Source organism: Hyperolius riggenbachi, chromosome 6, assembly GCF_040937935.1.
Source record: "Hyperolius riggenbachi isolate aHypRig1 chromosome 6, aHypRig1.pri, whole genome shotgun sequence".
NCBI lineage: Eukaryota > Metazoa > Chordata > Amphibia > Anura > Hyperoliidae > Hyperolius > Hyperolius riggenbachi.
This window is the reverse complement of record NC_090651.1, coordinates 71,153,550-71,168,934: the sequence shown is the minus strand read 5'-3', so window position 1 is coordinate 71,168,934 and position 15,385 is coordinate 71,153,550. Positions and strand designations below refer to the sequence as shown.

Here is a 15,385-nt window from a genome sequence, read left to right as displayed (position 1 = left end):
TCCGTTTTTAACCCTTTTTTAATAAATTGGCAATATTACGCTATATCCGCTGTTTTTAAGTTTTAGTTGGATGGGCAGGCTGTAACCAAGGTCTTGAGACATCTCTGAATAAAACCCCCATATACCTTCAATCCTACCTCCGGAGATCTAGGAGGCCAGTGCGGTGAGTGCGGGCACCTTGGGGGGGTGTCCTGGCACTGCTACTGTTTTAGAGGTGTCTTTCTAGCATTTGGCACATTAAGGGATCCTGGTGACGGCCTTTTCATTTTTGATAAGGAGTCTGCGTACTCGCAGGATTACGCTATATTTGTCTTTCTTCTTCTTTACATGTGGAAGTGTTGGTCCAAGGATAAAGATTTTTAGGACATTGTCTGACAGGATCTCCTGGAAATTCCCCCAGTGCTTGGAATTGTGAGACCTTTCTGATCTTATCCGGTTTGAGACATTTGTGCGCGTTTTTCCTTAATAAGAGCTTTAATGTGACAGCAACGCCACAGACATTCTGAAAATGCATAATGTATACTTCAGACTGTTGCATTGTTTGTGGAGGTTACTTACCTGTCGTGTTAGATCGATAGCGCAGGCCTGGGGAATGGTGCTGTACATCTGGCCTAACATCTCACAGAGCTGAGGTACCATGGGAGCAAAGTCATCCAAAAGGGTCTTCACAGACTTCTCAAATATAGCACACACGGCCTGTAACAGCAAGTCTTCTTATTAACAACATAGAGGCACCCGAATGACAAATGAACTCAGGGCAGGTCGTACTGTTGTGTGGAATCAAACATGCTTCATACACATAATGCTGGTCCCACAGGCAGCAATCAACAGAGCAATCAAAAGTAATACAGTGAATGGGATAACAGTACAAAAATGTATTCGACTTGTTACATTTCTGTTACTAAACTTGCCTGATTCAAAGACCAAATATCCATTATTCTAGAAATTAATGGGCTGGTTCACACTTGAGTGTATTTTTTTGCGTGTGGGGGGGAAAAAAAAACCGACATCCAGCAGCATAATTCTGTACTTCCTATCCATTTTCACTATCGATTACATTAGCTGATGTGAAAAAATGTGCACACTTTTCTGCATACAAAAACGTACATGGTGTGCAGAAGACACATGATGTATGTGCGCTGAAAGACAGGTGCAACCCCTGCATAAAGATGCATTTAAACTCCCTGCATTGCAGCCTTGAAATCTGAAGCCAAACAAGCAATGCAAAGTTAAAGGACAACTGAAGTGAGAAGAATATGGAGGCTACCATATTTCTTTCCTTTTAAACCATCCCAGTTACCTGCCAGCCCTGCGGATCTATTTGACTGGAGTAGTGTCTGAATCACACCAGAAACAAGCATGCAGCTAATTTTGTCAGATCTGACAATAATGTCAGGACAGCCAAGCAATTAGTATTGCTTAACCTCCCTGGCGGTACGCAGATGCAGTGGCTGCATCCGCGGGAGGGATTTTTTTAATTAGCTAACTATGTGCGGCAAGTCCCCCGGCACCTCTCTGAACACCCCCCCCCCCCATTCGCCGCCGGCAGTACATACCCGTCCGCGATCCCGCGAGAGCCGTAGCTTCCCAATTAGCTTCACTCGTAACTATGGCGACGATCGGACATGACGTCATCGACGTCATGCGCAGTCCCGATCCTCCCCATAGCAAAGCCTGGAGCTGATTGGGAGGCTGCGCCATCGCGGGATCCCTGGGGGGGGGGTATTGCGGCGGGGATCGGGGGCGAACGGTGGGGACCGGAGGCACTTGGGGGGCACAGATAGCTAGCCAAGTGCTAGCTGAAGAATATAAAAAATGTTATTTTAAAAAAAATCCTCCCGGGGCCATGCAATCCCCTGCGGTGGCTAGCCCGACACTGTGCTTACCGCCAGGGAGGTTAAAGGAAACCAGAGATGAACACTTTGGTACAAAATAAACATATCTCCCGATAGATTTTACAAAATAAATACCTGGTATTTTTGCAGCTCTGGTGTGCCGTTTTTTTTATTACTAAAACTCCATGCAAAACACAGTTTATCAGAAAAGTATATTATTTAGTGGGCATTGTGAAAAATGAAATCACCATTTCTAAAAAACCTCTTATGACTAACAAATATAGATTTAAAAAAATGTTTTTCAAAATGCCCTTACATTAGCAGCTCCTCCCATCTCATCACTGCTCTCTGTGACGCTGCAAATATACATAACAGGAAAGCAGAGTCAGAAGGGGGCAGGCTTGGGCTGGAAAAGACACCCAATTAGACTCCGCTATAATGATTCCTGAGCAAAGCCAGACTGAAATGCTTAGTATGGGATTTTATCAAGGCTGATAACAAGTAGGCTGAGCAGTGAAGGATGAAACAGAGAGCAGGGTAGGTGTTTTCTCTAATGTTCCCACTGATCTATATATATATATGGTAAAATACATGAGGGTGCTTCGTCCTTTAAAAAGGAAATAAATATGGCGGCCTCCATATCCCTCTCGCTTCAGTTGTCTTTTAAGCATAAATCCACACGGCTTTCTAAACTCTGCATTTTCCTTGCTTTTTTGGCTTGAATTGTTTTGTATTTAGTGTGTACTCATTTAGTAAAGTTACTACGCGTAGTCTTCAGACTCTGGTATTTCGGACTCTCAGAGCCACTGCATATAGGTATGAATGTAATAAGGGATTTCTTCGAACCAAGCATTACACACTCGTGAGAAATCCCTCAGTTTTAATGCAGAAGCCCCAGATACCGACTTGCAGACGTGTCATACAGAGTCAAGGCCTGGCTTCATCTGTGCACCTGGCGAGAGCTTGGCTGACAACATTTCATTTGTTCTCTGCAGTCAATAGAGAGCACAGCATGATAAACAGAGACAGCCTGGTAGAGGCTTCTCTGTAATACTTAATAAGAGGTTTGCCATCCTTGTGCCATGCTGTGCCTCTCACAGCTGGAGCGTCTACAACAAAGCTCGCTCTGACTGCACGGATGAGGCTCGGCTTTGACTTATGATGCCTCTGCAGTTGACCCTCACGGGGGAATGCCAGCCACAACTCTTGTTTCATCTCTGACACTCACCTCCACCACTTGCGCATCGTTAAGCCACGTGCTAAGAATTTTGCGGATCAACTGGAAGACTTGCTGTAGGACCAGCACCACCTGTACAATGACACGGGAATCGCAAAGAGAACTTTAAAGTATGTCGATCATAACACAGGAAAGCTAGAGCCTTGTCAAATGAGAGAAATACAACTTCTACAAATGAGAGAAATATAACTTCTACAAATATTTTTTGCAGCTTTTAAATATAATGTCCATTGTAGCCTTCATGTTGATAGGAAACTTTAGAATCTTTATCTGCTCCCCAGTCTTGTCATTTACAAATTTAGCAAAATGTATTTATCTATCTTGAGATAACTTTCTGGTATCCACTGCATCGTTCTTACATTTAACTTACAGTGAGATTTCACAGATACTTGCTCAAGATGGTCCTTATGGGCAGTCCCTGACAAGTTTAATCCAGCATGTGTATGTAGCTGAACAGCCAAGATAAAACAACGCAATCAAAAGAAAACAAAAACTACCGTATATACTCGAATACAAGTCGACCTTGTATATAAGTCGACTCCAATATTCTACCCTCTTAAGCTGGAATTTTTTATTTACCCAAGTATGAGTCTACCCAGCAAAGTCAATGGCTGCACTTGGGGCTCAGGAGGGTTTACTGCATACAGTATTGCAGCCATTAATTATTCCAGTCCATTTAAGTGCAGCCAATACCTCCTCCAGGCCCCCAAGTGCCGCAATTATTCACTCCCTTTTTTGCAGCCCAGTATTTTCCCCGCCTCTTTCCTTGTTAATTGTTGTGGCCTAGACTTTCAGACCTGCGTTTTCTTGGTATTTCCTATCCTCAAAGTATCACTTACCACTGGGTAAATTGCTGCAAATGGGAATGTCACTATTAGTACACACATAACTCAGTGTGCTCAGTGTTGCCTGTGAATTGTGTATAAGTCGACGCCTATGCTTTGAAGTGAATCTGACCTAAATTTCTAGACTTATACTAGAATATATACAGCACATTGATGAATGAAGGAGTGAAATAAGGTCACAGACATTAACCATATACCAGACTATTAACAGGCCCCTTATCTGGCCTCAAGCTTGGAAAATCTCTTGAAGAAAATGGGGCAAGAGAGGAAGAGAAAATGAGACGAGAAGAGACAAAATACAGAAGAAAAAAAAGAGAAGGGAAAAAAGAAAGAAGAGGTGAGGAAGGATTACAGAGTATCTCAGAGTTGATAAAACGCTTGTGTGATTAGGAAAAAAAATAAGACTTCTGAGTGCAGAGAATAGACCTAGATTTGTTTTCCTTAAAATACACAATATCAGATTTCAGGAAAGTCCTATGTAGGATTAGGAATATAAATTAAATCGTTTTCTTAGTTTCCCTTCAGGTTTGCTTTAAAAGAGACAGTGGATAGGGTCAGCTGACTTACTGGGTTGGGGCCCTGTGCCACCGGTAACTTCTTCACCTCTGCAGCCTCATGCTCATCATCATGGCAGCTGATGTCCAACGTAGTGAAGAGGTTAGAGAGGAGGCCAAGAATGTGGATGATTGCCAGTTTATTGGAGGGGTTCGGCTGCATAGAAAAATAACTAGAATTACATTCCCTAAATATAGAAATAATACAGAAGGAAGAAGGAGGTTAAAGCCTAGCATAGTGGAATCATTCAGGATTGTCAATCAGAATGTTTGGGGGGGTGGAATGGATGGTTACAGTGGAGTAAACTCTGATCATTACATAACCCTGAGCCATCAATAGCACATGGCGGGCACCACTCACCGTCTCGTCTGCCAGCTTCTCCAGCTGCTGGATGTAGGGAGTGATGAGCGAGTGTAAGTTGCTGAGAATCTCCTCCACCTGCAGTGCAGATAACAGGAAGCCCAACGCCTGCATCAGCCACATACACTGACTGGTCTGCAAGAGAAGATCCACAATCAGGAGAGACAGTCACCTCCATCACACAACAGCTGACCAGTCATCCCTCATATGCTGATCGTGTTATTTTACAACATAAAGCCTGAGTCTGAACTGCATTACCTTGTGGATCTGTTTGAGCAGCACATCCTGCAATGTAAGAAGAGAAAACATGTAAATGAGAAATTGTGGCATAATAGTTACATTACAGATGTTATTGTTGCAATATAGACTTTCAAGACTGCAGCTGATGCAGATTTTCCCTGGTTGCTCCAGCTTCCGAGGGAAATACAACACAGTATAGTGGAGTAATGCTGGCTTCGAACTACACTGGCTCTGTATGTATGACCATAAAAGTGACAGAGCTACACCGACTCTATGCACACGACAGTGACAGACCGACACAGATGTTATACATATAATAGTGACACCGCGACACTGGCTCTATATACATATGACAGTGACAGAGCTACACTAGTTCTATACATATGACACAGTGACAGAGCTACACTGACTCTATACATAGGACAGTGACAGGTCTACACTGACTCTATACATAGGACAGTGACAGGTCTACACTGACTCTATCCATAGGACAGTGACAGGTCTACACTGACTCTATACATAGGACAGTGACAGGTCTACACTGACTCTATCCATAGGACAGTGACAGGGCTACACTGACTCTATCCATAGGACAGTGACAGGGCTACACTGACTCTATCCATAGGACAGTGACAGGGCTACACTGACTCTATACAAAATACAGTGACAGGGCTACACGGACTCCATACATAGGCCAGTGACAGGGCTACACTGACTCTATACATAGGACGGTGACAGGGCTACACTTGCTCTATACATAGGACAGTGACAGGGCTACACCGGCTCTATACATAGGACAGTGACAGGGCTACACTGGCTCTATACATAGGACAGTGACAGGGCTACACTGGCTCTATACATAGGACAGTGACAGGGCTACACTGGCTCTATACATAGGACAGTGACAGGGCTACACCGGCTCTATACATAGGACAGTGACAATGCTACACTGGCTCTATACATAGGACAGTGACAGGGCTACACTGGCTCTATACATAGGACAGTGACAGGGCTACACTGGCTCTATACATAGGACAGTGACAGGGCTACACTGACTCTATACATAGGACAGTGACAGGGCTACACTGGCTCTATACATAGGACAGTAACAGGGCTACACTGGCTCTATACATAGGACAGTGACAGAGCTACACTGACTCTATACATAGGACAGTGACAGGGCTGCACTGACTCTATACATAGGACAGTGACAGGACTACACTGACTCTATACATAGGACAGTGACAGGACTACACTGACTCTATACATAGGACAGTGACCGGGCTACACTGGCTTTTTACATAGGACAGTGACATGGCTACACTAGTTTTATACATATGACAGTGACAGGGCTACACTGACTCTATACATAGGACAGTGACAGGGCTACACTGGCTCTACACATAGGACAGTGACAGGGCTACACTGGCTCTACACATAGGACAGTGACAGGGCTACACTGGCTCTACACATAGGACAATGACAGGGCTACACTGGCTCTACACATAGGACAGTGACAGGGCTACACTGGCTCTATACATAGGACAGTGACCGGGCTACACTGGCTCTACACATAGGACAGTGACCGGGCTACACTGGCTTTTTACATAGGACAGTGACAGGGCTACACTAGTTCTATACATATGACAGTGACAGGGCTACACTGACTCTATACATATGACAGTGACAGCGCTACACTAGTTCTATACATATGACAGTGACAGGGCTACACTGACTCTATACCTAGGACAGTGACAGGGCTACACTGACTCTATACATAGGACAGTGACAGGACTACACTGACTCTATACATAGGACAGTGACAGGGCTACACTAGTTCTATACATATGACAGTGACAGGGCTACACTGACTCTATACATAGGACAGTGACAGGGCTACACTGACTCTATACATAGGACAGTGACAGGGCTACACTAGTTCTATACATATGACAGTGACAGGGCTACACTGACTCTATACATAGGACAGTGACAGGGCTACACTGACTCTATACATATGACAGTGACAGCGCTACACTAGTTCTATACATATGACAGTGACAGGGCTACACTGACTCTATACATAGGACAGTGACAGGGCTACACTGGCTCTATACATAGGACAGTGACAGAGCTTCACTGACTCTATACATAGGACAGTGACCGGGCTACACTGGCTTTTTACATAGGACAGTGACAGGGCTACACTGACTCTATACATATGACAGTGACAGCGCTACACTAGTTCTATACATATGACAGTGACAGTCTGTCACTGTCATATGTATAGAACTAGTGTAGCTCTGTCACTGTCATATGTATAGAGTCAGTGTAGCCCTGTCACTGTCATATGTATAGAGTCAGTGTAGCCCTGTCACTGTCCTATGTAAAAAGCCAGTGTAGCCCGGTAACTGTCCTATGTATATAGAGTCAGTGTAGCCCTGTCACTGTCCTATGTATAGAACCAGTGTAGCCCTGTCACTGTCCTATGTATAGAACCAGTGTAGCCCTGTCACTGTCCTATGTATAGAGTCAGTGTAGCCCTGTCACTGGCCTATGTATGGAGTCCGTGTAGCCCTGTCACTGTATTTTGTATAGAACCAGTGTAGCCCTGTCACTGTCCTATGTATAGAACCAGTGTAGCCCTGTCACTGTCCTATGTATAGAGTCAGTGTAGCCCTGTCACTGTCCTATGTATAGAGTCAGTGTAGCCCTGTCACTGTCCTATGTATAGTCAGTGTAGCCCTGTCACTGTCCTATGTATAGAGTCAGTGTAGCTCTGCTACACTGGCTCTTTACATGACAGTGACAGGGCTACACTGGCTCTTTACATGACAGTGACAGGGCTACACTGACTCTATACATAGGACAGTGACAGGGCTAGATAACTAATCAACCATTTAACAAACTTCTCATATATCCTTTTAGCTTCCACCTCGGAATGACACCAATACTGATGTCAGACTTTTAGATGGTTAAAAATGAACGATTATGTGATCTCCCCCTAGTGGTAATTTCTCACACAGCAACTCTTAGGCAAGGATCACACTTGTCCTCTTTGCATGCTGTTTTCTGCACTGTGCGGAATGCACAACATCCTATGCAAATCAATGGACAGTTCACATCGTCCGTGGATTTATGTGCGCTAATGAAATCAGTTTGTTGCACTTTTTGGTTTTGGTGTGTTTTGCACTTGGTGCATGCCTATCAACAAGCTGTCAGGGTAAACATAAGACCACAGATATTGTGAAACGCCCATTTGAAGAAAACGGGACATCTGTTCAGTGCATTCCCGCAATGCACAGAAAGAAGGACAAGTGTCATCCCTGCTTAATACACAGTTGCATTTTATATATGCAACAGCATAATTAAATGCCTATAGGGCTGATTTACACTACAAGAGCTTTTTAAACGCTAGAGATTTTAAAAGCTCTTGCTAATGCAATGCTATGGAGGATTTTAACAAAATCACATGGCTCCAGTGTGAACACACACATGGGATAATATTAGCAAGAGCTTTTCAAATCACAAGCGCTTAGAAAAGCTCTTGTAGCATGAATGAGCCCTTAGGATCCCTTTCCATCAAACGCATTATGATCAGTGTTTCTGATAGCATACATTTTGCGAATCACATGGACAGCACACACACACTGTATAATTATATATATACATACATAGTGTGTGTGTGTGTGTGTGTGTGTGTGTGTGTGTGTGTGTGTGTGTGTGTGTGTGTGTGTGTGTGTGTGTGTGTGTGTGTGTGTGTGTGTGTGTGTGTGTGTGTGTGTGTGTGTGTGTGTGTGTGTGTGTGTGTGTGTGTGTGTTCCGCTCATTTATATGCTTAACTGTGCTAGAGGTGGGCGTGGTTATGCACGCATGCATATAAATGAGCGGAGCCCATAGTTCAGTTAGTAGCTAGTAGAAGGTGAGGTGTTTTTAATTTCATTTCTCCCATTTAGTAGACCCTTGGGCTTTTGGCATGGTTCCCACTAGAACGCTGATAAAAACTAGCATTTTTGCCTAGTTAGAGTAGGACTCACCAGATCGGGGACACTTTGGCGCAGTTGGTGAGCTTAAACACGGTAAAGCGTAACCAAGAGCCCCTGTCACTGTTTTCCTGTTGTGTGCTGCAGCCCCTCTGTATTTATATATTTCTTATGGAGATTGGGGTTCTCCAGTGCTGTCTGCATGTTTTGCATAGTATTGCATAATATTTGGTTTGTGATGCTCATCCCCTGATAGAGATATATTTAAGCTCGATAAAGGGTGAGGTTCACCCGAAACTGCTATAAGCTGTATTGCTGAAACTTTGAGCTCAATAAAGAGCAGTGTGCCGCAACCTTCTGTTTTTTTTGTATGATACTGAGGGCAGGAACCCTCACGTTGCTGGAATACGGAAAGGTCCCTGGTGGTGCTGCGTATGTGTGTGTGTGTGTGTGTGTGTGTCTGTGTGCGTGTGTGTGTCTGTGTGCGTGTGTGTGTCTATGTGTGTGTGTGTGTGTGTGTGTGTGTGTGTGTGTGGTGTGTGTTGTGTGGTGTGTGTGTGTGTGCGTGTGTGTGTCTGTGTGCGTGTGTGTGTCTGTGTGCGTGTGTGTGTCTGTGTGCGTGTGTGTGTCTGTGTGCGTGTGTGTGTCTGTGTGCGTGTGCGTGCGTGCGTGTGTGTGGTGTGTGTGTGTGTGTGTGTGTGGTGTGTGTGTGTGTGTGTGTGTGTGTCTGTGTGCGTGTGTGTCTGTGTGCGTGTGTGTCTGTGTGCGTGTGTGTGTCTGTGTGCGTGTGTGTGGTGTGTGTGTGTGGTGTGTGGTGTGTGTGTGTGTGTGTGTGTGTGGTGTGTGGTGTGTGTGGTGTGTGGTGTGTGTGGTGTGTGTGTGTGTGTGTCTGTGTGCGTGTGTGTGTCTGTGTGCGTGTGTGTGTCTGTGTGCGTGTGCGTGCGTGCGTGTGTGTGTGGTGTGTGTGTGTGGTGTGTGGTGTGTGTGTGTGTGTGTGGTGTGTGGTGTGTGTGGTGTGTGTGGTGTGTGTGTGTGTGTGTCTGTGTGCGTGTGTGTGTCTGTGTGCGTGTGTGTGTCTGTGTGCGTGTGTGTGTGCGTGTCTGTGTGCGTGTCTGTGTGTGTGTCTGTGTGTGTGTCTGTATCTGTGTGTGTCTGTATCTGTGTGTGTATCTGTGTGTGTGTGTGTGTGTGTGTGTGTGTGTGTGTGTGTGTGTCTGTGTCTGTGTGTGTGTGTGTCGTAAATCGCAGTGATTTTTCCACTACCATATTTCAATTGTGTGTGTTTTAAAAACAAGTGTGGCATGCTGCATTTCAGTGTATTCTCTGATTCAATGAAAATCGCATTGTAAGACGCAAAACCAAAAATGAAAATGTAATTTTTTTTTTGCCAATTCCAGGGCTATTACCCAGGGGCCACTGGGTTTCCTGTTTGATATCATTACCAGTGTTCGATGCAGTGCAACGCTACGGGCCATCGATCTAGTGCTACTCCTGTCTCACCCCGATCTATGTAGATTTTCCTTCCTATCCTATCCATATTGTCGATTGACATTAGGACAAAAAAAAGGAAATACCGTAGATTTTCATCTGATTTGGCATTATTAGCTGAGCTATGGACATCAAGTTTGGCAAGCACCTAATGGCACTGGAGTTTGACACTAGAAACGTTAGTATTAAGAGATACTTTAGGGGGTAGACAGTGGTCATAGTTTGGCTGGGGTGGGGATTAGTGTCAGGCATAGGTAGGGGGCTAATGATAAGAGTAGGTGGGGTGGGGTTAGTGTTTGGTATAGGGAGTTTGTATATTAGGCATCATGTAAATCGATAGCAAAATCAGCCAAACCCAACTCGAAAATGAAGACACACCTGGTATAATCATACATTGAATTTCTCACTCAGGATGAAGAAGTGTTAACTGGCACTATATTACTGCGTTTGCCGTTCTCCATTACCACAGATTTGCCAGTGGGTGTTAAAGGTTTTCAATGGTGACAAATCTTCATACACTTAAAAATAAAAAAATCAGTTCAGCTGATCGAGTGATCAGAAGCACAAAACAACGTAACACATGTACATTACCTGTGACACGGCCACAATGTTGGCAGCATAGGGGAGCAGATCGTACTTGCATTCCCGGCAAATCTTCTTCAGTGTGGACACACTAGACACGGACAGTTCTGGGTTCCCCAGAGCATGGAGGACCAGAGGCAGAACCTTACTGATCATGACTGGATGGTCAGCCAACCACTCCGCTAGTGCGCCTGAAACAGTGAGGGGACCAACATCAATGGAAAACTCCACTTTTAGTAAAATTACACACAATATACTGTAAATGCCATTTTATTATTTAATGATCTTTAAAAGGAATATTTGGGGGAAGATAGTAGTAATAGGAAAAAAGGTAAATCAATACCATGCAAAGAGAGACGTTACAAAATAGAAGCTAGATCGAGAAATGATTGAGATGCGCAGTGGAATTCATTCATGTTCTTTGACCCGCCCTGAGCCTGCGGGTCGTCATCTTCACTACACTGGCAGACAAGAAAAATAAAAAAATAAACAACCCCAAATGCATGCGTATGTATGTATGTATGTATATATGCATGTATGTATGTATGTATGTATGTATGTATGTATGAACACCTGTTCAATTCCTCATTAAAGAGATCCTGTAATGAAAAAAAACATGCGAAAGCAAATGCATATTTGCATGAGCAATGTCTCGTGACTAGCCAATAGGCCAAATTTGCAAAGCCAGATTTGTCAGGTTCACTTGGTTGATGCACACATTTCGACTCTCTGGTGTAATTAGCAATGAAAAAAACCTCCCCTGGGGGGTACTCACCTCAGGCGGGGGAAGCCTCTGGATCCTCTTGAGGCTTCCTCCGTCCTCCTTGGTCCCACGGCGGCGGCGATAAAGCTCCCCGAACAGCAGGGATGTAAATATTTACCTTCCCAGCTCCAGCGCAGGCGCAGTATGGGCTCTCCGCCTCGGAGATAGGTGAAAATAGCCGATCGCTGTCAGGCCGCTCTACTGCGCAGTACAGCGGACCCAACAGAGATCGGCTATTTTCGCCTATCTCCACACGGAGAGCCGTTTTTAATGCAATTATCTAATCAACCAACCACATGGCAGTTGCTTCAATGCAAATTAGGGGTGTGGTCCTAGTCAAGACAATCTCCTGAACTCCAAACAATGTCAGAATGAGAAAGAAAGGTGATTTAAGCAATTTTGAGCGTGGCATAGTTGTTGGTGCCAGATGGGCCGGTCTGATTATTTCACAATCTGCTCAGTTACTGGGATTTTCACGCACAATGATTTCTAGGGTTTACAAAGAATGGTGTGAAAAGGGAAAAACATCCAGTATGCGGCAGTCCTGTAGGCGAAAATGCCTTGTTGATGCTAGAGGTCAGGGGAGAATGGGTCGACTGATTCAAGCTGATAGAAGAGCAACGTTGACTGAAATAACCACTCATTACAACCGAGGTATGAGGCAAAGCATTTGTGAAGCCACAACACGCACAACCTTGAGGCGGATGGGCTACAACAGCTGAAGACCCCACTGGGTACCACTCATCTCACCACTACATGTAGGAAAAAGAGGCTACAATTTGCACAAGCTCACCAATATTGGACAGTTGAAGACTGGAAAAAGGTTGCCTGGTCTGATCAGTCTCGATAGTCAGAATTTGGCGTAAACAGAATGAGAACATGGATCCATCATGCCTTGTTACCACTGTGCAGGCTGGTGGTGGTGGTGGAATGGTGTGAGGGATGTTTTCTTGACACACTTTAGGCCACTTAGTGCCAATTGGGCATCGTTTAAATGCCATGGGCTACCTGAGCATTGTTTCTGACCATATCCATCCCGTCATGACCACCATGGACCCATCCTCTGATGGCTTCTTCCAGCAGGATAATGCACCATGTCACAAAGCTCAAATCATTTCAAATTGGTTTCTTGAACATGACAGTGAGTTCACTGTACTAAAATGGCCCCCACAGTCACCAGATCTCAACCCAATAGAGCATCTTTGGGATGTGATGGAACGGGAGCTTCATGCCCTGGATGTGCATCCCACAAATCTCCATCAACTGCAATATGCTATCCTATCAATATGGGCCAAAATTTCTAAAGAATGCTTTTAGCACCTTGTTGAATCAATGCCACGAAGAATTAAGGCAGTTCTGAAGGTGAAAGGGGGTCAAACACCGTATTAGTATGGTGTATGTATATACACAAACACACACACACACACACAAACACACACATGGGGAGATATTGCTTGCTTGGCAATAGAAAATAGCTGTTATTCCACACAATGCAACAAGGTTCACAGACAGGAAATGGTCAGGGCCATGGCCTTGACATCACACTGTGGGAGGGGTTTCAACCACAATATCAAATATATAGACATCCCTGATGAATTATTTTAGAAAAGGTAAATAATTCTCGTAGGAAAGGGGGCATCAGCTATGGATTGGGATTCTCTTTAAAGGACAACTGAAGTGAGAGGTATATGGAGGCTGCCATATTTATTCCCTATTAAACAACAATACCAGTTGCCTGGCAGCCCTGCTGAACTCTTTGGCTGCAGTAGTATCTGAATAACACCTGAAACAATCATGCAGCTAATCTTGTCAGATCTGACAATAATATCAGAAACACCTGATCTGCTGCATGCTTGTTCAGGGTCTATGGCTAAAAGTATTAGCGACAGAGGATCAGCAGGATAGCCAGGCAACTGGGATTTCTTAAAAGTAAACAAATATGGCAGCCTCAATATCCCCCTCTCTTCAGTTGTCCTCTAAACCATTCTCAATTCCAAATCTAGGCAGCTTCAGTTTTCTACAAATGGCAAAAACACAAAGGTTTGTCCTCTTGCAATCATGGCAATAGTGCATATTTAAAGGAATACTGTAGGGGGGGTCGGGGAAAAATGAGTTGAACTTACCCGGGGCTTCTAATGGTCCCCCACAGACATCCTGTGCCCGTGCAGCCACTCACCGATGCTCCGGCCCCGCCTCCGGTTCACTTCTGGAATTTCTGACTTTAAAGTCAGAAAACCATTACGCCTGCGTTGCCGTGTCCTCGTTCCCGCTGATGTCACCAGGAGCGCACGGCTCAGGCACAGACCATACTGGGCCTGTGCAGTATGCTCCTGGTGACATCAGCGGGAACGAGGACACGGCAACGCAGGCGCAGTGGTTTTATGACTTTAAAGTCAGAAATTCCAGAAGTGAACCAGAGGCGGGGCCGGAGTATCGGTGAGTGGCTGCGCAGGCCCAGGATGTCTGCGGGGGACCATTAGAAGCCCCGGGTAAGTTCAACTCATTTTCCTCCGACCCCCTACAGTATCCCTTTAAGTGAAGCTTGCTTTCTCAGAATTATTTTTCCTGCTTGTGTAATGGATCTTTACTTTTCCCTGAAGTCTGTAAAGAAAATGTGGTAAACTATCAGCAGCCAGCACCACGGAAATTAATTCTTCCTGAATATAAACTTTGTTTAACTCTACATTGTTCTTTAGACATAAATGGAACATCAGAGGATTTGTGCCATGGCCAAAGTTTCAGTAGACAGAAGACAGTTATGGTAACTATACATGCCATACATTGGTGAAAGGCAAACATCTTACCAGGTGCAAGTACACAATGCAGGGCGTCTGTTCTAATGAGCTGTAACTGTATTACCAGTAATGGGGGTGGACACAGACAGCTTTGTTCTCTTAAATGCACCCTGATGTATCTCTTACATTTTACTGGTTCTACAGCACAAGAAAATGTAGTTCTTATTTAACCCCACAATTTAAATACAAGTGACTTTCAAATCAACAGAATAGCCATCAGTTGTAATTTATTAACCAACTTTATTTACCGATGGTGAACATGACGGTGTCTGCCAGCTGTACGTTGTTGATGTTTATCCGCGGAATGAGGCCGATGAGTCCCGGAACAACATCTGAATAGTTAACATCAACAGTCTCTGCTATGGACTGGAAGCCGTACAACAATGCTTCTGTGTGCTGGAGGGACAAGGTTTATAGTTAGTGGTAGTATGCACTGCACAATAAACAATGTGAGACATCCCATGCTAGAATGACAGGCAGGATGGGGGTGGCTAGTGGTTTGTTTATGGTGTGGTACCTACATTTGAGAGTTGGCCATAATGGTGCTGTAAAAAAAAAAAAACCTCTACATTAAAGTGAACCTCCGGACTAAAAATCTACTCAGCAGAACTGAAAAGACTTGGTGTTTCTTTAACAGTTTCACAGCATCAGAACTTTGTTTTTCTTACCAAAGCATCATTTTTAGCTGCATTTTTATCTAAG

The 15,385-nt window shown here is 44.4% G+C and overlaps 1 protein-coding gene across 1 annotated transcript in view; it reads right to left on the bottom strand.

The window, feature by feature from the left end:
* The window catches only part of IPO13 (importin 13), a 113,938-nt gene that overhangs the window by 36,275 nt on the left and 62,278 nt on the right, over positions 1–15,385 (bottom strand). The window contains exons 8-14 of the mRNA XM_068239488.1: positions 14,932–15,079; positions 11,135–11,316; positions 5,091–5,117; positions 4,833–4,967; positions 4,485–4,628; positions 3,064–3,144; positions 559–696 (exon numbers count right to left, since the gene is read on the bottom strand). Of these exons, the coding sequence (XP_068095589.1) occupies positions 559–696; positions 3,064–3,144; positions 4,485–4,628; positions 4,833–4,967; positions 5,091–5,117; positions 11,135–11,316; positions 14,932–15,079 (855 nt within the window). The remainder of the gene's footprint in view (positions 1–558; positions 697–3,063; positions 3,145–4,484; positions 4,629–4,832; positions 4,968–5,090; positions 5,118–11,134; positions 11,317–14,931; positions 15,080–15,385) is intronic.